Genomic DNA, 26003 nt, shown 5'->3' with positions numbered 1-26003 from the left:
AGTGACCATCAAAGAGCTGAGTTTAAAATGTTTGGTGTAACGAGAAAAAAGTCCAACAGTTTTTAATATTAATGATAGATCTTGGGCTGTCTGGTCCTCAGAGTTGGAGGACCATTGCTGGGGGAGCAGGGACTTTTTACTTGTAGCCACCAAAATTGCCACCGGTTATATCAGCTGGATGCTCATAAGTCCATGGGGCCCAAGGGGATTCACCGCAGAGTACCGAGGGCGTTAGCAGATGTTACAGCTGGACTCCCCTCAATTTAACAGAGGTTTTGGAAGTCTGGGAGGGTCCCTGCTGACTGGAAGCAGGCTCAGAGCCAAGAGGGCAAACCACATTTGGAGGTGCATTAACCACTGCACAGCCAGACAGTCAAGAGAGGTGATTCTCCTGCTGTATTTAGTGTTAGTGCAGCCTCACCTTGAATATTCCATGTAGTTCTGGGGTCCACAAACCAAAAAGGATGTTGAGGTCCTGAAAAGCACCCAGAGGAGGGCAACAAAGCTGGCATAAGGGCTGGAGGGCACGTCCTGTGAGGAGAGGCTGAGGACGCTGAGTTTGGTCTAGACAGGAGGAGGCCAAGAGGCGACCTCGCTGCTCCATGAGGCGGGGAACTTCTGGTGGAGGTGTCGGCCTCCATGACAGGACAATGGCTGAGGCCCCACCCCGTCCCGTCCCGTCCCCAGGCGGCACTGAGCAGTGCCCCGGGACCCTGCTCAGCTCTCCCGGAACCCTCAGCAAGAAAGCCTTGGGGTGCCCGGCAGGACTGGGCAGGATGCTGGCTGTGGCTTTGGGCTGCCCCTCACCTCAGCACCTGGGGACGCCTCCAGAGCGAGGCCTGGAGCTGCCTTCGGGCCTTTTGTTTTTTTGCCTACATGTGCTGAGCAGGCACCCGCTGGCCCTACATCACTGCCAGACCCTAACCTCCTCCCCCCGTGCGCTTTCCACACTGCCCAGCCAGTGTTAACCCCCCTGGGGCCTTGCAGCAGCACCAGCAGGACTTCCCAGCGGCCCATTTGGGCCCACGCGTGCCCAACTGGCATAGCTATACCCATTGCTCCATGAAAAGGGACTGTGAAAAACTGCCACGAGGGCAGGGAATAAAGCAACTTTTTATTAATTCACACACATCACTTCTGGGAGGGAGGATGCTGTAGTGTCAGTGTCTGTATGCTCGTCGTTCCTCAGGTACCCCCCTAGAGCAGTGATCGTCCATCCCATGGGAAACAGTCACCTCCTGTAGCTCTGCGCTGCAGGGGAGAGTTGGAGGGAGAAAAAATAGGGCTGGGGAGGAGGGCAGAAGCACAGAGAGGAAAAATGGGAGAGCCAGCTGGAAAGGGAATTATTAAGAGAGATGAAGGGACTGGTATTGGGAATGAGAGAAATATGCCCCATGGCTGTCAGTGTTCAAGAGGCATTTGGACACTGCCCTCAATAATGTGCATTAGGTTTTAGTTAGCCCTGAACTGGTCAGCCAGCTGGGCCTGATGAACTTTGTAGGCCCATTTTCTAACTGAAGTATTCTAGTCTAAAAGTTGAGTTGATATTCTTGGAAATTTAGAGCAGACAAGTGCAAATCCTGAGCCCTGAACACATGGCAAGTCCTGCCTCTACAAAGTAGCTCTGGGGCTTAGTTCTCAGCGGGCTCACAGGAAAGCATGCCTTTATGTGAGGATCAGAGAATTTGAGACAGGAGGCTAGTCTTTAAAAACTTCAAGACAGCAGTCCTGTGGTTAAATCAGTACTTCCAAGCCTGGCGTACCGATAGTCACTTCTGTCAAGGAAATTATTCAAGTAAAGTACTGCAACAGAGTCTAATATTAACCCTTGCAGAGTGATGCATACACTTTTGGGTTCACATTACATTCAGTTACAAGTTTGACATTTTTTCAAGTGCTCCCACTGGGTTAGCCCTACAGGACATAGCTGCACAGCCAGGATTACAAAAGGGTACTACTATAGGTTTATGCTGCTAAGTGCTTCCATTAGAGTAAAACACACTGACTTCATGCAGCACCCTTTGCCACAGAGGCTGAGAAGGGGTCTTGATTCTTTTGGAGGATCTGGCCAGAAGAAGCAAGTAACTTTAGTTAGAGATTAGCCTTGCACCCACTAAACAGTTTTTATTAATATTCTTTATCCAGTTTTACTTCCAGGCATTCTTAGACAAAAGCTCTTATTGAAATACCAATTCCACCCCCTACAAGTTGAAAATATTTTTTCCCTTATGTTTTCTTCCAGCCTATAAATAGTTAAGATCCGCTTTTATTCAGTTGCCATTACCACCTGAAGTGTTGCTTTGGCTTTTGGAGAGCCCAGTTCCATTCCTCAAGCTGTCAGCTAAGCAAACAATTACCTTGCTTCCTCAAATTATTTGGAAAAGACTCTGGCGGTCTTCTGTTGCAGCATACACCATTTTCTTCAGTGCAATTAAAAACTCAACTATTTCTGTGGGAAAACAAAAGGGCCAAGCCTCCAATTAAATGTACAGTTCCAGCCAGAAAAGGGGCAAAAGCACATGAAAGTGTGGAATAATACGAAAGAATATTTTTTTCCTGTCTGATAAAATTTGGACAAGTAAAAGTTCAATACCACCGTTTATTTCTGGAGGCATCTGATTGTCTCTAATATCAAGCATTCAATATCATAAAGCTAATAAATTGTTTAACCTCTCAGGCATTTACAAGCAGTTTTTTAATCCATAGTTGGTATTAGTTATGGAAAATCAGCTGTTGGTACAAGCCTTCTCCTTGAGATTGACTGATAGCTAAGTAGTTCCTCTTTAGCCATACAGATACTTTTCTGTTGACAAGTAAGAGCATGCAAGAGAGGAGCACTTGACATCTGTGCCCTAACTCCTCCTGTTTTGCACAAACTGCTTTGCGCATTCTGTGCTTTGCACTAATTAAAGGGTCGTCAGCCTCTGGATAATTTGGCTGCACAGATCTCAGATACCAACTTTTGCTTTAAGCTTAAACTTATATGGGAAGAGAAAAATATGAATTGTCTGATGTTACGTGCCCCAGGCTCCTCCACACACATCTCAACAGTGATTCAGCAAGGGAGCATTTCATAGCTTCCTCCTCAGAGGAAATAAACATCATTGCAGTTCTGCATGTTTATACAGTCCATCTCTATTTAGCTGAGGGTTAAATAGTTATATAAAGCTGAGATGTTTCTCCTCTGCAGAAGACAACTAAAGGGTGGATTTACATTTCATAATATTTCGTTTTTCACTAAAACCTGAATAAGTCTTAGTTTTCTTCTGTCAGATTGGGTAAGAAAAATACATTGCTTCTTGAACGCAAAGTATTCATTCTGCCAGATCTAAGCTTTTCTTAATCTTCTCAGAGAAGTAATTATGCTGAGGAACCACTTGAACTCCTCTGAAACTACAAGGTCCTGGAGTGGCAAGCAGCCAAATTCTATAAAAATTATTGGTATAAAGAAAAACGTATTTGATGAAGGCTCCTGCTGATGTCGACATGAGACACCAGCAAGGCTGAGGGCTAAAAAACTGCATGTGCAGCTAGAATTAAAGCCAGCTCCATGCGGGATGAGTGTAATAAACTATGAAATACTGCCAGCTCCTGAGTCCTGTTTGCATCATTTTAATTTTCCACATAACACATTGACATGCTTCGTTTCAAAGGGGTTTATAGCAGCATTAAAAATTTGTCACTGCCTTGTTTTGTTTGGAGCCGTTGCCTCTTCGTTATCAGGATTGACACAGCACGCTTTTTGCGGATTGACAGACATCTCCCTCCCTTTAGGATATGGAAATGGAGATGTTTGGGAGCACACATTCACATGGAACCAACTTTCCTCTGGTCCTGGAAGCAAGCAGCATCATCAAGTAATTAAATGGAGTTTAGGAGTTTTATTTCTCAGGCTGACCATCAAAGCAATAGCTTAGTAGATCAAGTTCTGTCTGGAGTCAGGGACTCATCAGTACAGACATCGCTAAAAAGGTCTGCCTATGGCAAGGCAATCTATACTTCCAAGTGACATTTTAGCTGTGAAGACATCTTCAGCTGCAGTTCTCCCTCTTGGTAAAAAGAGACTGATTCTCTCTCCATCTTCACAGACACCTAAGCTAGCGCATAGTCCTCAGTCCATGTCAAAAACAAAATAAATCTGTCAAAAACTGATGCTTTGCAGCCCAGCAGTCTGGCAGTGGGGGTTGCAAACTCCTGTGAACATTTCAAACTTATTGCAAATGGGAGATGTTAGCACCGGAGCATCTCAGGTTCATGAATCACGTCTCTTTTCGAGAGATTTGATGATATAAAATGGGGGCACTGCAGCGTAGGCTTTAGGTGAACTGCTGTGCTTATGTGAATCGCAGGGCTGTCTCACCAGCAAAGAACTCCAGCTAACCTCAGCTTCCTGAAGGGCTGCCTGGAATGCCATTTAGCCTACTTAATAAAAGAAAAATACACCCTCAAGGGTCCTGAGCAACAGTTAATAACACCCAGTGACAGCAAAAGAGTGACATTACAGAGGTTTTGGTAAGGGAGCTCAACTAATGGCTTTAACACAGCAGAGGCTGCTATGAGCTGAGTTTGAGGGAGCCCGATATTGCACTGTTGACTGATTCTGCAATTGCTAAGGCAGCCTAAGCACTGCATGATAAACTCTCTGAATGCAGACCTAATGGGCTTCAACGCTTCACGTTCACTTCCAGCCTTCCGCTTGTGGAGGTACAATTGGTTGTAACTGGAGTCAAGTGGCTTGAAATCCTCTTGGGCCTGACCTGCAGTGAGTAGGAAGTCACAAATTGTGACATTACACTTTCTAAAAAGAGTAACTAACTTCTGTTCTGTACAGCAGCTGGTGCTCGGTACAGTGTTACTGGTGCTCAAAATAAAACCCCCACTGCCTCGTTAGCTTGGTCCTGAAGTCCTGAAGTGTGCCCTCCCAGGGAGGCTTGTATTGTTTGGAGCCTGGAGCTTGGTGCTGAAGGATTCACGGCTGCTCTAGAAGCTGAGTTTTACCACCAAAGGCTGACTTTTCTGGCTTACTACAGAAATGGGCACTTGTTGGCACAGAGCTGAGCAGCTGCAGTTTTGTCAGGCTTGTTAACGAGTCAGAGGCCACATGTAATATTGCATTTCAAACACCACTCTGTTTCTCCTCTGTTTTAGTTCCTAGAACTGCTCTTCTGCTTATCTGCTGCTGGCTGGCAATGCTTGGCATGTCTCCTGCAACCAGGCCTCCTCGAATCCCTTAATTAAGTCTGATATTTAATAGATGAGAGAAAAATGGCTCCAAAACCTCTGTGAATTGCAGGCTAAGTAGCCAAACATTTAGCCAACTGTGACAGTTCTGGGGACACAGACTACCACTGTTCCTCCTCTGTGACTGGCAACTTTAGCATGCTTCCAGCCTTCACCTACCAGGCAGGCACTGGTCCTCCTTTTCAGGAGATGCTCTAGACAGGGAGGGTGTCACTTTCTTTCCTCCCTCCTCCTTTGCCAGCCCCTGCAAGGCCTTACCAGACTCTAAACAGCCCTGCATGTTATGAACCCCCCCATGGCTGTGTCCCAGTAGAGGTATACCAGACCCACACCAGGAGCCCCACCTGTGGAAAGGCACGCAGCTTCTTCAGACACCACTTCTGCAGCAAGGTGCTTGCAAAAGAAAATCAGAAGGATCATGCGCAGGCTCTGTGGCAGTGGCAACAAAGAGGGAGCTCCTACATGCACATAAACCCAACAAAATCCATTCATGTTTACCAGAGTGCACAGTCAACAATCGTATTCCATTTCCCTAGTGACTAGCAGGCTGCTGCATCTCACTGATGCATAAGCTGGCTTTCTGCTGCTATTATGAAAACAAATTATTTCATGCATGAATGGCCTTAATATCAGTTCACGCTCCAAGCTGTTCTGCTGTGCTGACATATGTACGCCCCGTTCACCCTCACTGCAAAAGGAAAATTTGCTCCGTGAACTACTGATCAGATAAAGCAGTAAATGGATGAAAAAATAACATCAGCATCGATACATTTCCCACTGTTCTGCCCCTTTGCCATGGGAACCCCTGCTTTGCTGCTCAGCGTAAATACAGGGTGAGTGGACAAGCAAGAGGGCTTCAGCATCTCTCTGTCTTCACTTCCATCCCAGCCTCGCAAAGCACGCATTTCTCTACCTGTCACAGTTGCATTGCTCTTTCCCCACTGAGACAGTTACGTAAAGGAATAAATTTTGACCTGAGCAGTACTGGCCACCTCAACTAGTAAACAACCATAAAAACCACCAGCTACCGACACGAGAATATTATAAATAGAAATATTCCCTATAAGCAGCTTGTGACTAAGCTCACTTTTGAGCTAATAACTTCCCATGGAGATAAACTCTGCAGGAAAGCTCACAGAGCTATAAATACCCAGAATTCATTAACAGATCTTTTTGCTGCAAAAATTCTTTTCCGGCTGTGCCTCATGACACTGGTGCTCCCAACCCATTCTCTTTTCAAAAGCTGCAATTGTTTAACCTCCAGATCCAGCTGCTCTCAGAAATCCACAGGAAGAAAACATTGGGGCAGTTTCACATAATAAGACATTATTCTAGTGCCAAAAAATAAAAGAAGAGAGAGAAAAAATACTGCAAGGAACATATACTATGTCATGAAAATTTCTTAAGTTTCATACTTTGGAAGTTTTAACATTTTAGTAATCAACCACTGGTTCCAATAAAAAATAATATATTTTAACGACCTATTAATTTATTTTCTGGGTGCTGAGGTAATGAGAATCGAGGATTTATACTCAGTTCTGTATCTACTCTGCCCAGATCTATTTCCCAGCATTGCTCTGCTGAAGCATGAATGCTGACCGATGGGGATCACTGGAGCGGCGCATGCTATGCTGAGATATTTTTGCTTCCATGTGGTTACCCAGCGTCAGAGCTGCACATGGCCATTTTACTTCATAAAAGGCATTTGTGAATCACAGCACTATTTGCATCACAATTATCTCTCACTTAAAGGTCTTCTGTTGCATCCGCACGGTGATGCTCCCTTGAGCAAGAGTCTATTGTGCCTAGTCCAGCTTAAATTCTTTCCATTTGTTACATAGGCACAACCCACATGAACCCAAGACATTTTCTTATGTTGAAAGCCAAAGCCAGAGCAGGCCACTATATTTTCGCCTAACTATCTGTACTGGTTTGGTTGGGATGGAGTTAATTTTCTTATAGTAGCTAATATGGTGCTGTGTTTTGGATTTGTGATGGAAACCGTGCTGACAGCACCCGGCTGGTTCAGTTGCTGCAGAGCAGCGCTTGCACAGAGCCAGGGCCTGCTCTGCTCCTCGTGCTGCCCCCACAGCGAGGGGCTGGGGGTGCACAGGGGGCTGGGAGGGGACGCAGCCAGGACAGCTGGCCCAGGCTGCCACAGGGACACCCCGCAGCCACAGGACTGGGGGGATGTTCAGAGCTGAGCTGCCTGCCGGGGTTAGACCACAGCACTAACCACCGTTCAAAGTCACATCTGCTACAGGACAGGTACGGGCTGCCCCTGCCCTCGCCGTGCTCTCCCAGAGGTGCAACTGGTGTCGATCCCAGCCCAGCTGTGGCCAGCAGTGGGTCCTTGCTGGCTGGAGCTGGCTGGAGCTGGCTCTGCTCTCACGCAGGGCAGCGCCGGGGCTCCACACCTCCCCGAAGCCCCTGCCATCACAGCATCACCATGTAAGCATAATATAAATTATTTTTATATTCACTTTATATCCCCTCCTTAACAGCTTCCAAATAGTGGAATAACACAGATGATTATCCTGATGTCTTACGGTGATTCTTTCAGCAAATTTATTTCAAACAAATAGTTGCACCATCTCCAGACTTGCAGTGACGTGGACCACACAACCTCTCCACACATGAAGCACTGTTTTGTTTGCATTATTCTACCTGCTCAGCACACAAACTGTGGTGCGAAAACAGTGGTGAGCAGTAGAGAGTTGATTGTCCCAGCTTCTAAAGAAGCATTTTTCTAATACCTGATTGAGTGCACTTATGGGCAATTGCAAGACCACCTGCTGCATCATGTTTTTTAGAAACAATGTCAGAAATACACATCTGACATGTGCCCTACTGCCGCCTTTGGGTAAACCTCGTGGCTAAATTCCTACACACTGGCCTGGAACTATGAAGGTGGCAAGTTAGCCCAGCTGACTCCTACTCATCCTCTAGCAACCCATCTTGTTCTCTATTTTCTTTGGCCCTTGGATGAAGTTATTAAAGGGTCATTACCTGAACAGTGATTTCACTGAAAATTACCTTCCAGTAGCTCTTCAATTCAGATGCCGTGCCTAGCTCCAGCTATTGGCAACTTCTCCATGTTAAATTCAATTTGGCTACGTCTTTCAGACACTCGAGATTTTACTTCTCAACTCATGCTTGGCACCAGGGATAAGAGGATTTTGCAAATATTTCTTGTTGAAGGTTTAACAAAAGCCCTAGCTCGATCCATCTCTAATAAGGTTTTTGAAAATTATCTTTCAGGAGTTAGAAACAGCTCCTTGAATGATCTTTTTACAGTATAAAATTAATGAAAGCCCCAAATGTTCCCACTTATTTCATTACAGAGGACTTCATTTACATTCCATTTAGCTGAATCATCTCTAAGCCTTCCACCCACACTGGGCACGCAGCCTACACAATTTACATATGTGTTGGTAAAAGGTGAAAAAAGCTTTGCCAGACAAGTTTCCTAATTCATTTCTCATAAACCCTTCCCTGAGTGCCCAGTTTTTATTATGACATGCTAAAGGTAAAGCCAAGTTTTGAACTGCATCTCCCAATGACTTAGGTAAATTAAGTCAAAACTGGCTTTTTTATTATTGTTATTATGTTTTGTTATGTTTTTCTGGGAAAATTAGCATCTTTACTCACTATAGTTCTTCAATCAAGTATGGAAACACTTTGCAAAATAGGTCCTCTAACCCTGCAAGCATTTATACATGTAATTCTTCTCCAGTGACAATCGTCCCAACAGGGCAATGATCACTTAGCTGCAGTTTTATTCCTCAATTTAAGCACCTGAATTGCAAGTCACGATACACACTCCGCACACATCATCTCAGATCCAATATTAAAGAGGCAACAGTGGTCTCCAAATCCTATGCTGAGAAAGACCCTCAACCATCCTACAAAGGTCTGACAGGACAAGTAAAATCAGGCAGCTTATGTTATTTATTTCTGGCCTCTGACTGTAATCCATCAATGGCCTTTGTACTCGACTTGGGAGATGAGGAGAAGACACAAGAGTGGTGTTTCATTTCATCTCCAGTGGTTGCTGTGCAAGCAACCCAAACTGCTGGCTTTAACAGCTGATAGATACTGAAGACAGAAGTCAGTTCATTGGGAAGTCCCAGACAACAAGATCCTTTTCCAGCTAGGTATCTGAGGATACAAGAAAGCATTAACGGACAGCAATCCCACCCAAAGCAGGCATTGTGCACATCACCTGCTTTGCATTCGCATCAGTGGTTCCAGAGCTCTGCCCATGCTAGTTCAACGTAGGGTTAAATGCATTACTCTTCATCCTAACCAAACCCCTCCTCTCCACATTATCTCCCCTATCTGCAGTGTCTTTACCACCCAGAATAATTCTGTATGCCATGTATAAATACACTGGCTGGGCTGGTACCAGTCACTGTCATTTAGAGTCCTAGACATACATAATAGGAAAAGTTGGGAACTCAGGAGGCCCAGTAGTGACCCCTGCCATGAGCTCTATGTATCAAAATGTTTGACACCGCTAATTCCTGTAGAAAAAGGGGATGCTGGATCTGTGGGGCAGTTTTCTGAGAGTACTTCCTTAAACTGAAGGACCATTTTCTAACTGAGAGCAGCTGACAGCGAAGCTTGCACTGCATGCTGATGTGAACGAGCTAAAGCTCAGACACTTACACACTTAGCCAAGTGTTTCTCCCAGGTATAATGCCAAGAGAGACGGGATGCAAGTCACAGCTAGTTCTAGTGCATAGATTTAGAGACAAACACTCGTCCCTCAAATGCATAGAGCATGCGAGCAGACTTGGTGCATCCAGGCAGTCTTTCACTGCACAGGATGATTCCTGATTTGTGAGGCAGCTCCAGCCCACCATTTAGTCCATTATTTAGCCCATCATCTGGATTCAAGAATACTGATTTCATTAACGCAAAACAGCACTGTACGACAGAAAAATGGGACAGGTTAATCAGTACCAATGAAGTCCAATACTCTAGAAAGTAAGTTATATTCTGTTACGCGCTAATATTCTTCCCTCCTAAGTTTACAGTCTAAGAAACATTTGTAGCCAAGCACTGGCAGCTCAGAAGGAAATCCCTGAGCAGTCTTATCTGTTTCAGCACTTTGTTCTTACGGTTGATTTCTCTTCATCTTGCCATTCCAGCTTTTATCTGTCATTTCACAGTAAAATGAAAGCTCAGACCCATCTGCTTCTGTTTTTTGCTCCCATTTTGATCCTTTTCCTGTATTTTATAGGGGAAGAGGGAATGTTCAGGTTGCCCTATGCCACACCACTCACAGCATACCTACCCTTTGTATTCTTCCTGTTTACTCCAGCTTTATACTTTTCGCCTTGTTCTTCCTGGTCTTGTCCCCTTCCACTCATGGGCACCTTCACAGATGACTGACGATTGTACTGTGTGATTGCACGGCTTTCAGCTGACAAAGTGCCACTCACACAGGCAAATTTAAATCTGGTTCAACAACAACAAAAAAAAGACTGTGTACACCTGTGCCTTATCTGCGCAGGACCACAAACTCTTCCACAAATTCTTGCCGTTGCAGAAGCCTAAACCCAAGTAGCAAACCAACCAGCTGTGCTACTGGAGGCAGTGCTGGAGACTTCGTAATCTTTATAAATGGCACCTACACTCATACGGTGAAGATCTGCTGCCTACAGGGTGACTACAAAATCAGAAAGCACCCAGAGCTCCAGAGCCGTAGCTGGTATGGGTTGCCTAGGGGCATCATGCGCTGACACTGCTGCAGCCAGCACCCAGTTTGCTTCCCGCAGGTCCATCTCCCCGAATCACTGCGGTTTTAAGGGAGACTGAGTGCAAAAATCAAGCCTGAATCAGCAAACGGATGGTCTAGAATAGATTGCCCAGTCGGATTCTGTTGTAACTAAAGAGAAGGTTGTACCACTATTGGTTCCTCAGAAAATTACCAGAAAATTTCACATCAGCCACTGGAAAGCAGTTTGGTTTCAGTACATTGCAACAACAACAACAACAACAAAAAAGGCTTTTTTTTTTTTTTTTTTTTAATCTTCATAGCTTGTTTTTTGACCTCTGTGGCAAAGCTGACCCTGGAAGTAGGCTATGTGTCTGAGCTGACAAGGATATTATCCCACTGCCCTGTTATATGAACGGATAATAAGTGAGGTGAACCAGTTTAAAGATGTACCAGCTGCAGCACACTCTAAGAGAAGCCTTTGAAGGTATCTCTGGAGATTTTATTCCTCCTGTTGTGTCACAGCAATGGTGCTTCTAATGTGTACAGCCTGAAGATCCCCTGACTTAGTTTGGAAAATGACAGTTGTTGAAAATATGTTATCAGGGAGGATTGCAGTCTTTCACTTGTTGAGCTTAGTCACTCAAAGACTGAAGTGCATATAGAGAGAAATTTGTCACAAAATAAGCTGGACTTTTAGAGACTGTTGAGGGTCTGTTTATGAACCTGGATTAGAAACGGGTGCTTGTCACACATTACTTTGCACCCAGTGCTTAAGTCACAGTGTAAATCACAATGGGTGAAATTTCCTTTTTGCATTTACAAGTTCACCCTTTGGGAAACAGAAGGATGACCTTCATGTCACATCAAACTAGAAAACCAAGTAACCTGCGCTTTATGGCTCCTATAAATATCCTCTGTCTTCTTGTTAATGTGCAAATTAACAACCATCGAACCAAGGAGCTGCAAGATTTGGCTGTCAAGCACAGTTTAAAACTACCATCTTGCCCCTCAGTTGCGCAACATGGCTTTCTGCAGCCAGGTCTGGAAAACCCTTCCAGTCAGGGCTTGCTCTCTGGACCACTTCTTATTTACAAGCCGCAGATGTCTTGTGGAGAGGTTACTAAAGGCCATCTGTCTAAAGAATTCTTGTTTATATTCCTCTTGCTTTATCCTTAGGAAAAACAGTTGCATAAAGGCAGAGGTATTTAAAGCCTGACCCATCTTCCATCATCCTGCTGGGAGCTATAATCTGTCTGTGCTATCTCAACTGATATTTGTGTAGCTCATTATGTTGTCCAAACAAGGGATTATGATTCTGATTTGGGGAATAAGCAGCGTGAACAGAGGATGTCTGAAGGGACAAGCTTTTTTTTTTTTTCCCCAAGTAAGATTCCTTGAACAAAAGGGAGAGGGAAGAAATGCATCTTACATAAAGGGCAATTGTTTCCAAGTGGAACATTTCATGTTTTTCCATTAAGCACAAGCTGCTCTAGCTGTTACAGAGTATTTTATTAACAGGTCTGGTAATGCAAAGCCCAGTTCCAGCACTGACTGCATGAGGAAAATAAAGCTAGCACAAGCCATCCTTTTGTCTTCTGATTTTCTCCTTTCATACACATAGGATGAATCAGAATATTATCTTCTAGTTTTTATGAATATTGGATGAATATTCCCGTGTCTCTTGCATAAAAGACAATTTCTCGTACTAACTTCTCAATTTCTTCATGCAAATTGAGGGCAGGATGTGCCAGACTTGGCTTCCTGGGCACTGACCCAAGGAATACATTTGGTCCATGACATAACCTTTGTCACACATCTTTAGAGTCTTTAAAAGACCAGACAATCAGGGAAACAACTGCACAATATGTCTCACAGGATAATTAAGATAAAAGATAAACAAGCTCTGGACATTTTACCTGAGGATCTGGCCAATTGAAGAGAGCTATCATCATCCGTGGCATGTTTTAAACCATTCAGTACGAGCAAGGACAAGCTGTGCTGTTCAGATAGCCAAGAACACCAAGTTACATTGGGCTACACAACCCGAGCAAGGAGTCTGCCCATTTGTAGTGTGCCAGGCCTCTGAGGACAGTACGTAAGGTCTTACATCTCTGCCCAAGGCCCAGCTTTCTCTTTCTAAAAAGTAGAAGAGTTTCAGATGGGGAAGTCCAAACCAAAAGCAAAGGTTGATAAGATCTACAATGTATATATATTTTTTTTATCTGGCCCCACAAATAACAACTCTGTCCTGTCCAGACAAAAAAAAATTACCTTTTCAACCCTTTCTGCAAACACAAAGTCAGATTGTGGAGTTCACTATATTTTAAATCATGAAAGAAGCTACTGCAGTAGGTTCTACTCTAGTACTACTCTAGCTAACCACCACAGAAAACCCAAACCTTGCCACATAAACCTTATACAGTGTGAGATTGATTTTTTGTTCAGTATGAAGGTGTTATTTAACAGGACTGTGCCTTATTGGTCATGCCAAGGACAACAAGCAGAATGACAACAGGCACAATGGAAGACAAGAGAGGTGTTATTCCTGGCTGGGATGCCTTCTTGGCCACCTGGGCACACTGCTGGCTCATGATCAGCCTTTGCAATCCAATGCAAATCCATTGCATTAGTCACAACTGATACCTAAATTTAAATAAATCAGGTTAATCAGAGTGGAAACAGTGCTGTCAGAAAGCCCCTTCTGTCCTCTTGGTTGTTTTTCTATTGTGTTTTTTCTTTTTTTTTTTTAACCAATTGGTAGTATACTGATCTCAAAGAAGCTGCACAGTTTTTTGTTCAGAGCCTTCAGCTAGACATGCATTTCTCAAGCTGTGCAACTTCAGAGCTGAGTTAGTGTCTCTGCTCCTGACAAGCCACCTGCAATATTGAGTTTACTCTGCTAATGCAGCAGGCATCCAGCTCTTGAGAGCTGCTCCTTACCTGTGTATGCAACACTGGGCATGGACTGCAGATCTTGATAACTTCAGAACAAGCAGACATTTGGGTTCATTTTTCAGAGTGACAAACTAATTCTACTGTAATTATAAGGACAAGGGCAGTAGCTATGTTGCCCCCTAAACAAATTACTTGTATGTTTGAGCTGTGCTATTAGAAAACTGAGCAGGCCATTTGCACAAGAGATCAAAGACATTGCAGCTGTGGAGACAAGCATCCAAAAGTGAACATTTGTCTGGAAATTTGGGATTCTGCCCAGCGCAGAGCACCCAGCATCAGCATAATCCACTTAAGCACAGTTAATCTCTCTAGCACAAGTATCAACTCTCCACCACAAAGTATTAAGTCAGTGCCTGAAAATCTGATGAAATGAATTGCAGATCTACTGCTACACAGCTCTGTTTCCTAATTTGTAGACTTTTCTGTGTTCTTGATTTCATGGATTGTCCAATATGTTTGTTTCATGCTTCATTCTTACAGAATTGCAACAGGAGAACTCATTGTCAGCCAGATCCAACCTTCCCAGTAACGTGCCAAGGAAACAGGAAGGTTTCTTCAGCAAACAATTTCTGTTGAAGAGTCTTGGCTCTAGTCAAGGCTTAAGTCTGTTCTCTTTGCTTTTTAAGAGCCAATTCCTTTTATTGTAGAACAAATGCTTTTATCATCTTTGAGCTCAAAGAACTATTTGACAGAGAGGCAGCAGTGGAGCAGAGGCCAGCGTTAGCACTTTGTGGAGATTCAGACGCCACAGTCAATAATATTATGGAAAAATACAGTTCATGAGCTTGACCAAGGGCAGTGCAGTGAGGTGGAAGGTATCTGCCCATGCATAACACAGGCACCAGGATGCCCACGTGGCTACTGGGCCATGATTTCCAGCATGTTTGAAAAAGCCAGGTTTTAGGAAAAGTAAGTTAGAAAAGAAGCATGCAAAACTGTTGCCTGCCAAGGGAGAAGAGAAGACTGCAGGAAGCACTAAGGGACAGGTTGGCAGAGCATCAAGAAATCCTTCCTTGGCCTTCTGCGGCCAGCGGGGCATGTGGGCAGCTCAGGGGCTCTGCCTGCCTGCAGCCCGCCCAACCACAACCTCACCACGTACACACAGCGGGGAAAAACTGGGGAAGAGGCAGTCTATCTTCTTTTAAATGATCCCTTAGACAAAGATGAGCAGTAGATTGGAAGATGTATGAATTGTTTGGATGCAACAGCTTTGAATGAGAATCCCCTCTCAGAGCTTAGAGAAGGGAAGGTGATCTGCTATTAGCAATTACCGAGCTGTGAGGATGCGCCTCTGTTGTTCCCAAGTTATTGTGAATCTCATTTATTACGATGCCAAAAAATCTCATCTGTCCTAAATGCCAGTATTATGTAGCAAATGTTGGCAATGCCCTAGGCTTAATATGGGAAATATTCTTCCAAATATTCTTCCATTATTTGGTTAGAGGCCATTAAGTTCTACCTCCTGCAACACCAGCAAAAAAGACTTGTGTTAGTAGAGCTGATTAAGCAGTTTTCTGCAAAAGAAAGGTCATGAAAAGTCTGGTTTTGAAGTGATTACGACGTAAGATATAAAAATAAATGTATCGTGCACAACTGCCAGAAATTCATTGTTAATGATCTATGTTTTAGCTGTGTTTTTCTGCAGACCCACCTACAAGGGCAGTTATTCAACATTTTCATGATCTGTATAGTATTAACAGAGGTACTAACACAATGAAATGCCAGTCTTGCTACTTTTGTACACAGAATTTGACTAGTTGAAGACTAGCCTGCTATGATGAAATCAGAGCATGAACGTCTGAGGTCTCTGGGTCTGATGGACAAAGAGTTTCTTGCTCTGAGGACAAATAGGCTTCAAGCTCCTCAAGTGCTTGAAAGTTGTGGAAGAGATTTGGCAGATACTGCCATTAAAAAATTCCGATCTGCTCACACAGGAGAACACCAGGAAAGAGAGAAGGATCCTGTCAGTGTCATACCAGGACCGAGGACCAGCCTGAAATGTCAGTTCAGATTCAGCACATGGACACACTAGGTTATAATCCTCCTGCCTTGCTTCCACAGTCCTCAAGTGCTCTGGTCTGCCCGCTTTGTGCTACATTAAACCATATTTTCTCTCTCACCTAATTCTTCTGCTTCTTGCTCTCTTAATGTTAATGGACATAAGCCATGTACCTTCCAGACTCACGCTTTGCCCTTGGAGTCCCAGGTTTTATTCTTCTCAGGAAGAATGTGAGTGCAGATGGTGTGCTGCAACCTGTGTCACTTCAGCGCGCTGGTACTCCTGAGGATCAAGACAGCACAGGTGGCAGAGTCCAGCACTGTGCACACACACATCCTGGTCCCTAAAACATGTTCTTGTAAAGGCATCAGCATCTGGACCTTAATCTGGAGGGAGATAACACCTCAGCCCAATTTCATTGCTTTACTTGGTGCCACAATGTATGCATGTCTGGGTGTACCGCAGCAGCAGCATAAGGGGAGTTGGAAAAAGCACGGTCAGGAGGAGCTAACAGCAACATCCCACGAGCTCATGGGATCATCTCCCCTCCAGAAGGCAACAGGAAGGAGTGGGCAGAGGAATTTCTTTGCACTGACCGACTACACCGAACAACTTGCTATTGTGGATATGCTCTCTTTCCAAGTCCATAAACTGAGGCTTCGCCTCCTGTAGCTTCCCAGGGCCATGAAGCTGAGATTCATGACTTATAAGAAAGCATCAGTATTTATGATAATCAGCCATATTAAATAAAAGTGTGACACCTGGGTACAGCTGCTTTTTGAGCAACAGTCAGTAACATCAAAGCAAACTGATGTTTCTAGCATGCCATTATTTTCATATGAAGATGGACAGTATAATTCTTTTTAATTAAGCCTCAGGAGAAAAGCTGGTAAGCAACTCCAAGCACAGCTGAAGAGCAGCACTGCTATTTCAATTCTAAAAATCATCATCCATCATGCTATCCCTTCTTGTAAAAGCATTATGCTTAGGTACATCTGAAGTCATAAAATCTTTAATGGAGTCAGCACAAAACACTTTGTGCCTTTGGAGAGAATTTCTTTTTCAGTCTAATCAGTGTTGTTTGGTTATTCCTAAATTTCAGTTTCAATAACACATTTATTTTATTTTGTCCTATGTATCTGAATCCTAATTGTGATTCAGTTTCCAGCTGATATGAGTGACATTGGCACTGTGGTGTTGGTGTGATTCAAGGAGCAAATTGTGAAGAACTAGAAGGCATAAAGGAAGAATGGAAAATTACGTTATTATCATGCAATGCTGGGACCCATGTTAATTAGTGAAGGTTGAATTCAAGTTATAATTACCAAAGAGCTTCTTGGTGTGATAAAATAAGAAAAAGAAAAATGGTCTATGTAAGCTGAGTTGATCTGTTTCCTAAGAAAGACTCTTAAGTTTTCTGTCTGATCCTATTTGATAAAATTTGCCTTTTTATTAAGCATGGCACAGATCAATGGGCCATTTCTATTTTGGCCTTTCTAGTATATATTTCACATACCATTTTCTCTGCAAATGGCAGATCCTGCTGAACAGTGCGAGTACCAACAAGCAGCTCTCAAAGCTGCACAAGGTCAACATGAAATCACTTGAACTAGTGCAGGTCCCCAGCACTGTAGCAACAGGAGCCCTGGAAGAGTTACATGGCACTAACAAAAAATGCATGAATACATGTGCACAGACGTACACTTATGCACACATATGTGAACCCTAGAAGGGAAAGTAATTTACAACTTGAAAAAAAAAAAAAGCTAGGTAAGTTCAGACATCACTCTTCAGTCTCTGACTCTCCAAAGAGCTGTGGAAAGTGTAAAAAAAAAAAAAAAAAGACAAAAAAATCAAGTGTATGTGAATGTTATAGCTTTTCTCCCGTAAACATTTAAATTACTGTTCTTGCTGTTAGCTTCTGATGTGATGTCTAGTACCATCTCCTCACACTCAAGGCTACAGCCCGATCAGCAAATAACTTATGGTATCAGTAAATACACAATGAACAAATATCACAACTGATAGCTGAAATACGGCAGTCTCCACGCGCACACTGTTCTCTTGCTCCTCCCAGCCCACATCAAGTATCCGGAACAAACAGAGCAGCTACCGGCATGTTACACCAGCACTTAGGCAAGTTTTTCTGTACCTAAGCCCCAAAATTGTACAGCTTCCTTTACAGCTTGGCTAAATGACAACACCACTAACAGTAGCTGCAAAATACCCCACCCAGAACTTTGTACAGCTCATTGGCTTCAAACATCAAGTAAAAATTTTTATATAGAAAATAAATGAGTGTTGCTTTTCCTGAATCAGTCCTAGCTTCGTGGGGGAGCAGCAGTCTGTAGTAGTTCAGTCCACTGACAGCAGAGCTCAGAGAAGACATTGGTGGGACAACACCCCTGCTATGCAATATATTCTCAGAAACCACCAAACTACTGACAGCAGTAGGGAATATTCCCATCCTGTACACTTAACACCAACACTGAACCCTCCCAGTGTGGGGGTTACCTAACAAACATGTGCCTGATGAGATAAAATTATTAAGTGACTTATGTCTGCCTCAAGCCCCTGATACGATGGCTAGAGCTTAGCTATTGCCACAGCGCTCAGAGCAGTGTAATGATAATGCCTTTTAGAAGTGAGATGGAGCTGTAAGAAACTAGATAGCAGGCAACTATGATGCATTTGACTTCCTACATCTGAACCATCAGCAACAAAATTACCTAGCAGTTTCCACCACTTATTGAAGACAAGAGCCTTACTGCTTCTGCCAGGAGCTCGTTTCAGTTTTCTTCCGAAGTGTTTCTGCATTTCCCGCGTGCTGTAGCCTTTTAGCCACTTTATTACTCAGAAAGCAGCTTGCATCTTTTCTGATGATGCAACGAGCCTGTGGTGGTTCTGTTTGCCTAGGCAGTAGATGGCAAGGCTCTCATCTGCCTGTGGAAATGAGAGCCCGACTGAGAATAGAGGTTAAATCCTCATGACAGCCATATGGTTGTGGGAAGCGAGTTGAAGAGCGCCAGGGAGATATCACAGGCAGAGCTGTCAGCTGTGACGGCTCCGTTCAGAGAAGAATCACCGATTTGAAGACAATTAAAAAGACAATACTCAGGATTTCAGGGGGAAAAAATGGAAAATGCAGAGTTTTTTGCTCTGATGCCTAAGGCCGCCAAAACTCAGTATCAGTCTGTTTTGTTCCAAAAGTGTCCTTTTACTGCAGTCCAAAATGTCCAAGGGAAGTTGTGACTAAATAACTGATTGCCATGGATCGCTCTTTCTTAGATGGAAGCTGGCATGCCCCTTGAAACAAAGTTTGTTAGAAATAAGTATTGCCAAAATCCAGAAGAAAAAGGCAATTTCAGTTAGACAGACTGGCTCACCAATGTGGATAACAGATGTGTTCTTTAAACACGGTCATTTCTCAGAAAGTTTTGAGTGTTTTAATACACCCTTAGTAGTTTTACTCACTAATCCCTCTTAAAAAGAAGAGGAAACTAGTCATGTGGTTATGAGACAGGCCTGCCAGCCAGATTTAAGCTGCGCTGACTACCACCATAGCATTCCTATGCAGTAGATGAGACTGTTTGCATCGCTCAAGTATCTTTATGAGAGATAAAGCTATTTCCTGACTAGAGCAATAAACATTACTTCCCTTAATATGAGTAAATTCCTGGCTCTCATTTAAGCCAGGGCAGACTGCTAAACGGGGTATTCTCTATTCATGGGTTGTTTAGGAACAAACTGCTGGGGTGCCCCCAAGAAAGAAAAGCCCCTCTGCCAAAAGCGTACAGCTGCGCCACAAGTCAGCCCTTCCAGCACACGGCTATTATTAACAGTTCAAGGAGCGCAGCAGCAGTCAAAACTCAAGCTGAAATGCCAGCTGGGCACGCTGAAGAGAAGGGGAGCAAGCAGCAGGGTCAGGGGCTGAAGGAATGTATGGCTGGATCTGGAGAGATGTGAGCACTCACTAGTGAAGCCACCCGGCATCTCACATAAAAGATATTTAGCGCGGAGCTTATGCAGGGACACTGATAGAAAATTTTGAAGGAAACAGACAGACGAGACTAGGCTTGCAGAGTAGCGAGTGCTGGCTGCAGAGCAGACTGCAGGACAAGCTTCTCAGCCCGGCGTGTCATTTCATTCAGGTCAGGCCGCTATGTTCCTGTGCTTGTACTGCACTGTGCCAATAAAAAGTTGTATTCAGAGTTACTTTCTCTGCAGTAAAGTATGACTTTTCTTTTTGTGTATGAACAGGGGAGTGGTTTTACTAGAACAGTGAAAACAACTTTCTAATATAGCATAAAATCTGATCATCTAATTATTTCCAGCACACTGTACCCAGTTCCATCCTCCACTCTGATGCTTCGACAAGCCGTGCTCTCCCTCATACCAAGCCTGGGTTCAGTCATCATTTATGATACTAAATGTGTAGAAGTTTGTGCTTTATTGTTTCCCCACTTAGGTGATGCACCCAAGGGGTAGACCTTTCGATGCCAATCAAATCTCTAGTGTTCAAGATACTCTGAGCCTTCCACATTAATTCCGGAAAGGGCACAACACAGGACACATGAGAGCTGCGAGGCCATGAAGCAATTTCAGCTGTTACACCCAAAGGTTGGGCAGCAAAACACTGACAGAAGACACGTAATTTTGCTTACAGGCTCTGGCTGTATCAGAGGAGTGTTGTCCTTGAGTGGCTACCTGCTAAACTGCAGGTCATGCCCCACATTAGGAATTCTGACGTGGCTCCGTTGTGCTCTCTGTATGTCAGATGGCTTCATACGAAGTGCTAGACAGTTAGCTCTCTGTAAGAGCTATCGTTGTGAACCATTATAAGCTTTCCTCCCCTCTTTGTTAGCAGCTTTTTGCTTTTTTTTTTTTTTTAAGATTCCATTTGATAGCAAGCGTTAATCATACACTGTATGAGTTTCTAAAGGTCTGATGAGAGCTACTGCTCTGACCCAGTAGCCTGTTATCTGTTGTATATCTACAGTGTCATTGCCTCCTGCTCCATGGTATTGCCCAAATGCTCAGTCCAGACACAACCCTGTCAAGCAAAACAGCACTGACTACACTGGGTTTTTGCCTGGAATGACTTTTCCTGGCAGCCATCTTCTGAATTTCACATACTAATACTCCAGTCAGGGCCTGGCAGAGTCTGTCAGAGGCAGAAACTAAGACCTAAATAAGGCGGTTGCCTTAGCTAGCTGTAAGCAGGGCATCAAAGCAACAGACACAAGGCAGAGACAAACATATTGGTGAAGTCTGGTGTTTGCTCTCACACCTAGAAAACACTTCTTCGTGCACCAGATTGGAGAAGACTGACGTGAACAGTGGAACTGGGAGGGAGAATGCCTAAACAAAGTGGCGCAGCTATAAGAATATGCTTTTGTTTATACCGTTGTTCCAAGTGCACTATGTGTATACCTTAATCTTGAGTATTACGATTTTTCTGAACTCTCCTTCTGTTTCACTTCTAAGTTTTAAGTCCAAGAACATTTATATTAATAGAAACGGAATCTGCACTTACAGCTGTCATTCAAACAATCTGTTCAAGGGCTCCACTGCTCCTATTCTATTTTCAAAACCTCAGTTGCCTTTCTACTTGGTGCATCATTTTAGAAACATACCAAGCCCATTATAATCTTGGACAGGGATATTTTTGACTTTATCAAGTGATATAACCTTGAAAAACCTTCAAGTGTATTCGATATAGAATCATTCCCTACAAGACAATCTGGGCAGATTGCACCCCTGATAAAAGATAAGTGTTAAAACACCTTGCAGTCAGTGTCTTGAAAAATTAACCTGGCATTTGTCTAGCTGTCTAGACAGCTGGAACAAACAAACAAACAAAAAGGTTAGCCATTTATATACAGTAATCTTGGGTGTCCTTTTTCCCATTTTGCCTTCCTATGCCAGCTAATAATTGCCAGGGTGCTGGATAAGTTTTAACTTTATTATTGCACCACTTTCCCACTTTGCCTGTTCGGCTTTCATAACTGTTAGCATAATGAAGCACTTAACATCACTAGAGTACAGTTAAAGCTACTTAGAAGTTGCATTAAGAGCTCAGTGGCTCAATCTGGTCTGCATACAGTGGGGTGACAGGGACATGCAACTGGATCTATCAATTACTGATTAGGTTTCTGCTCACTCGATGCCATGCTTATTTAGAGATCACTTGAAGCTTCAGCTGGAGCATGGAGGACCTGTATCATCTAACAAGGTAAAGCTAAAGATTAATTCCTAGGCCGACTTTGAAAAGCATTTTGCATCGTTCTTACATTCACGTCGATCTCTTGCAATCCAGGGCTATTACATTATCACACTTTTTGTCAGAGCCATGAGTGGCTGATTGCATTTAAGAACAACACTTTACTGCATTCATTCACCCAGTTCAGATCATAATTATTTAGCTGTCCCAGGCAGCGAGAACAAGATAATTAGGGACCAGAGGCCCAGTTCTTAAAGAGACTTGAAAAAAAAGCTAGTATGTTTCTCTGAAGGACACCAACTAATTAAACTCCTGTAGAGATCTTCATCTGCAGCTTACTGTTTCCTCAGGGACCTTTTCTAGAAGTAGGTTATTAAACTGAAGCATGCTCTCAGCGAGGCAGTAAGAGCTGATTACTGTTTCTTCAAGGTTTGTTGTTACCTGGACAGCACTAAACCTGGGCTGAGCCTCCTGCCTTCCTCAAGCCTGGCATCAGGCAGTCTCACTAAATTAGATGCAGTGTTTGGTTAGCACAAAAGCTGCATGCCACTTTCCACATTCAGGGCACTGTTATTTAGCTAGGGAGCAAGTTGTACAGCCTTCTAGACAGCAACTGCATGATCTGGAGAGTAGGGTCCGGACAGGCATGATCTCGAGCTGCAGCACCCCACGGCACATTAAGGAATGCAGCCGGCTCCTGGCCTTGCTGAACAGGGGAAATCCTTGCTCTCTAGGGCCAAACCACAATACTTGCACTAGGTCACATTCAGAGAGCCATGCTGAGGTGTGGCAGATTGACAGGAACTAGATACCAGTTTGGAAAGGCACTTGTGCTGGATCCAGGTACCAAGAAGCATTACACCTCCTGAAACATTCAACAGAGGGAGATTTTTCTCTGCAAATACCAGGTCATCCAGCAAATGGAAAGGATGAGCGCTACTGACTTGCTACTCAGCATATTAAGTATGTTCAGCTTACAGACTGAAATCTCATTTATTTTGTCCATTCACTCCTCCAGCTGACAAGGTCAGTCAAATATCCCTGTATGCTTAATCAGCCAGAATGAGTTTATCAGAGTGCTAGAGACTAAGTATATCTATATAATTTTATATATTTTATATATTTTATATACTGCATACCTGTCTCTCTGCACATGGTTAGAGGCCATCCCTCCTCTCTCCAGATCTTTTTGCAGAAAATGAATATGTCCTGCTAACTAGTGATGGCAAGCTGCATGTTCCTAAGTTTTAAATAAGCGTGACTGTCCATTCCCTTGGCCAACCCAAGTTAGTCAACGTCCAGCCTAACATCAACACCAAGAATTAGTTATTGTCTTTAATGCTTAGAAGTGCTCAGCAGTATTCCACTGCCTCACTAACCACCCTACCAGATCACAGACAAGGTTGGTCCAGTCCAGCATCCTATTTCAGTTCAGCCAGAAGCTGTTGCCTAAGGAAGAACACAAAAAGTCACATCATGACTCCCCCGGTCACAACCAGTTTCAGCTCAAATATGGTTTCCTGTACTTAGTAACTTACTTAAGAAGTCCTGACAAGGAAGGAAGGAAGGAAGGAAGGAAGGAAGGAAGGAAGGAAGGAAGGAAGGAAGGAAGGAAGGAAGGAAGGAAGGAAGAAGGAAAACTATATCAAAGCAGATCTACAGTCTCATTCATTCTGAGCAATTTCCTTTCCTGTCTTTAGATGCCATATGCAGTATTCAAATGCACACGTGCTATGGACTTATGCAAAGTAGCATAACGTTCTGTTCAATTCCTTTTTTGAGTTTGGTTGCCACAGAGCTGATGTTTCCATAGAACTAACCATAAACTCATTTCAAAATGCTAAATCATCTGATAAGAGCTCATTGCACATGAAAATTAAGAGCGGGTAAAGGTGGAAGGTGACCACACCACTGTTTTCCTCTCCAGGCTGCATGGCTGCAAACCTAGTCCTCCAACTATATGTGTTCACCTGGCATGTAACCAGCCTAGTGGCTACCAGGCAGGGTCATAGTGATGGTACAGCTGCAAGCTCAGGCCAGAAATTTAAATTACATGTTGAGGTCAAGATCACCGGGGTCTATGGCCAGGTACGCAACTTAGCAGAGCCGGGACTGAGCTGGTGAGCAGCTCTCTGCCAGTTTTGCCCAGGAAGCGAGCGAAGTCCCTGAACTGAACTTAAATGGGCTCCTGGGCAGCAACTAGTGCCCTTAGGGTCATTGCACAGCACAGCTGCCAGCTATAGGCAGATGCAACATAGTGCCCGAGCTTAAAACCAACAAGAACCTCCACTACTGAGTTTCAGACACGTTTATAGAAAGCTTTATCTGGCAAAGTTTCATCATTCTCCAAATCCATTGTTTTCAGGCTTAAAATTAGGTCTTCAAAACAGGCTTTGTTGCAATCAAATCTACCCGTAAAAAAAGCTTCTAAGCATGTGGAACTCCAAAATGGCTTCTCCAGTTATTTTATTTCCTTTTTGAGCTTTTTGCATTAGACACCTGCAAGTAGTCTAAATGAGACAACAGAAATTGTTGGTCCCAGAGCAGGAGCTAATATAAAGTACTGGGATGTTTTCTTTCTTCCAACTGAAAGAGATAAAGTCTGACGTCTAGTTCAGGGGGATAAAAATTCTCTTGCAAGAGTTCATCATTAGCTTGTCTAGAACTGAACCAGTCAATTTTCAACACATTTTTACTCTTTATTCCAATTAAACAAATGCTGGAGTGACTATCACCACCAGGACTCACTCTTCAGGAGGCAGCCGGCTGACTCGACATCCCAGTGAAGCTATGCCAGGACTGATCATGTCAGCTAGCGCTCTGAACTCCGCTGTCTTCTTACCTCAAACAGCAGTTGCAGCCATGGAAGCAGCCTGACGAGACACAGGAGCTGCTCTTCTATCATATTCATTATGGCAAATCATTACAATTCTTCAGATGATTAACAAAGTCTCAGATCTCTGACAAACTCATAATTTTATTAAAACCCATTGCATCATGGACAAAAGCAAGACTGAAAGTTGAACACTACTTTAACACTAGCCTTGACATCAGTCACAAAAAAGTGTTTTGTTTTTTTTCACAATGTTCTCATTGCCAATCACAATTTGGTTATTGCTGGGGTGATTTTCTTTGCAACAGTGCCCTATTTCTATTGCTGTTACACAGGTATTTTGACACAGCTGAGAGCAGCTTACAGAACTTTTGGCTGTTTTACAGTTCATGTACTTCTTCTGTGTTATGTTGACTTACGGCACCCATGTGCCATACAATTTGAATTTTGAGCCCTTTGTACATCTCCAAGCAAACATTTGATTAACCATTTTCAGACAGTTGGTCCTAGAAGACAGGTAGAAGCAGGAAGCAAGCCTGTAGGTATCCCCCACTTGGAAAAGACCCCAAGTTTCTTTCATTCCTTACACTGCCCACATCCGTGCCTCATGTCTCGATATAGATGAGATATGATTAATGCTATTTAACCTGAGTATGCCTGCAAACTACACAGTTCAGCAACAAGTCAGACGCACTTTAAAACACTGTACGAGCAGTTTCAGTATTACCTTTTTACACAGAAAACAACTGCAGCCTGCTTTCTGTCAACCAGCTGTCTAGCAGCAGAAGCCAACTTGCCTTCCCAAGGCAAATGCTAGCCCAGTGCTCCGTGAAAGTGAGCGTGCTTTTTCCTTACAGGCCCAGAACCGATCCACGTATTATGTAGCTTTCACATCCATTTTGCTGTGAATGCTTCCCACAAATATCTAAACACTGAACCAGAATTTTGAGTCGAGTTTAAAATGTCTCTTCAGACCAGGCAGGGTCTCAACCAGGAGGTGGTCACACACAGCCCCTGGAGTCTC

The 26003-nt window shown here is 43.6% G+C and overlaps 1 protein-coding gene across 4 annotated transcripts in view; it reads right to left on the bottom strand.

Moving 5' to 3' along the window:
* TRPM8 (transient receptor potential cation channel subfamily M member 8) overlaps window positions 1-26003 on the bottom strand; it is a gene marked incomplete at its 5' end in the record, with an annotated part of 141129 nt that overhangs the window by 102831 nt on the left and 12295 nt on the right. Inside the window, one exon of one of the 4 annotated variants that reach the window (XM_080600185.1) lies at window positions 23534-23595. The exons of 1 other annotated variant lie outside the window; for it this stretch is intronic. In XM_080600185.1, coding sequence (XP_080456311.1) covers window positions 23534-23566 — 33 coding nt within the window. Of the gene's footprint in view, window positions 1-2357; window positions 2450-10543; window positions 10553-23533; window positions 23596-26003 lie in introns of those variants that run through there. 2 more of the 4 variants (XM_080600173.1, XM_080600176.1) reach the window with 2 other exon arrangements.

This window comes from Anser brachyrhynchus (genome assembly GCF_964034855.1).
Source record: "Anser brachyrhynchus genome assembly, chromosome: 7".
NCBI classification, from domain to species: domain Eukaryota; kingdom Metazoa; phylum Chordata; class Aves; order Anseriformes; family Anatidae; genus Anser; species Anser brachyrhynchus.
This window is presented reverse-complemented; position numbering and strand designations above follow the sequence as displayed.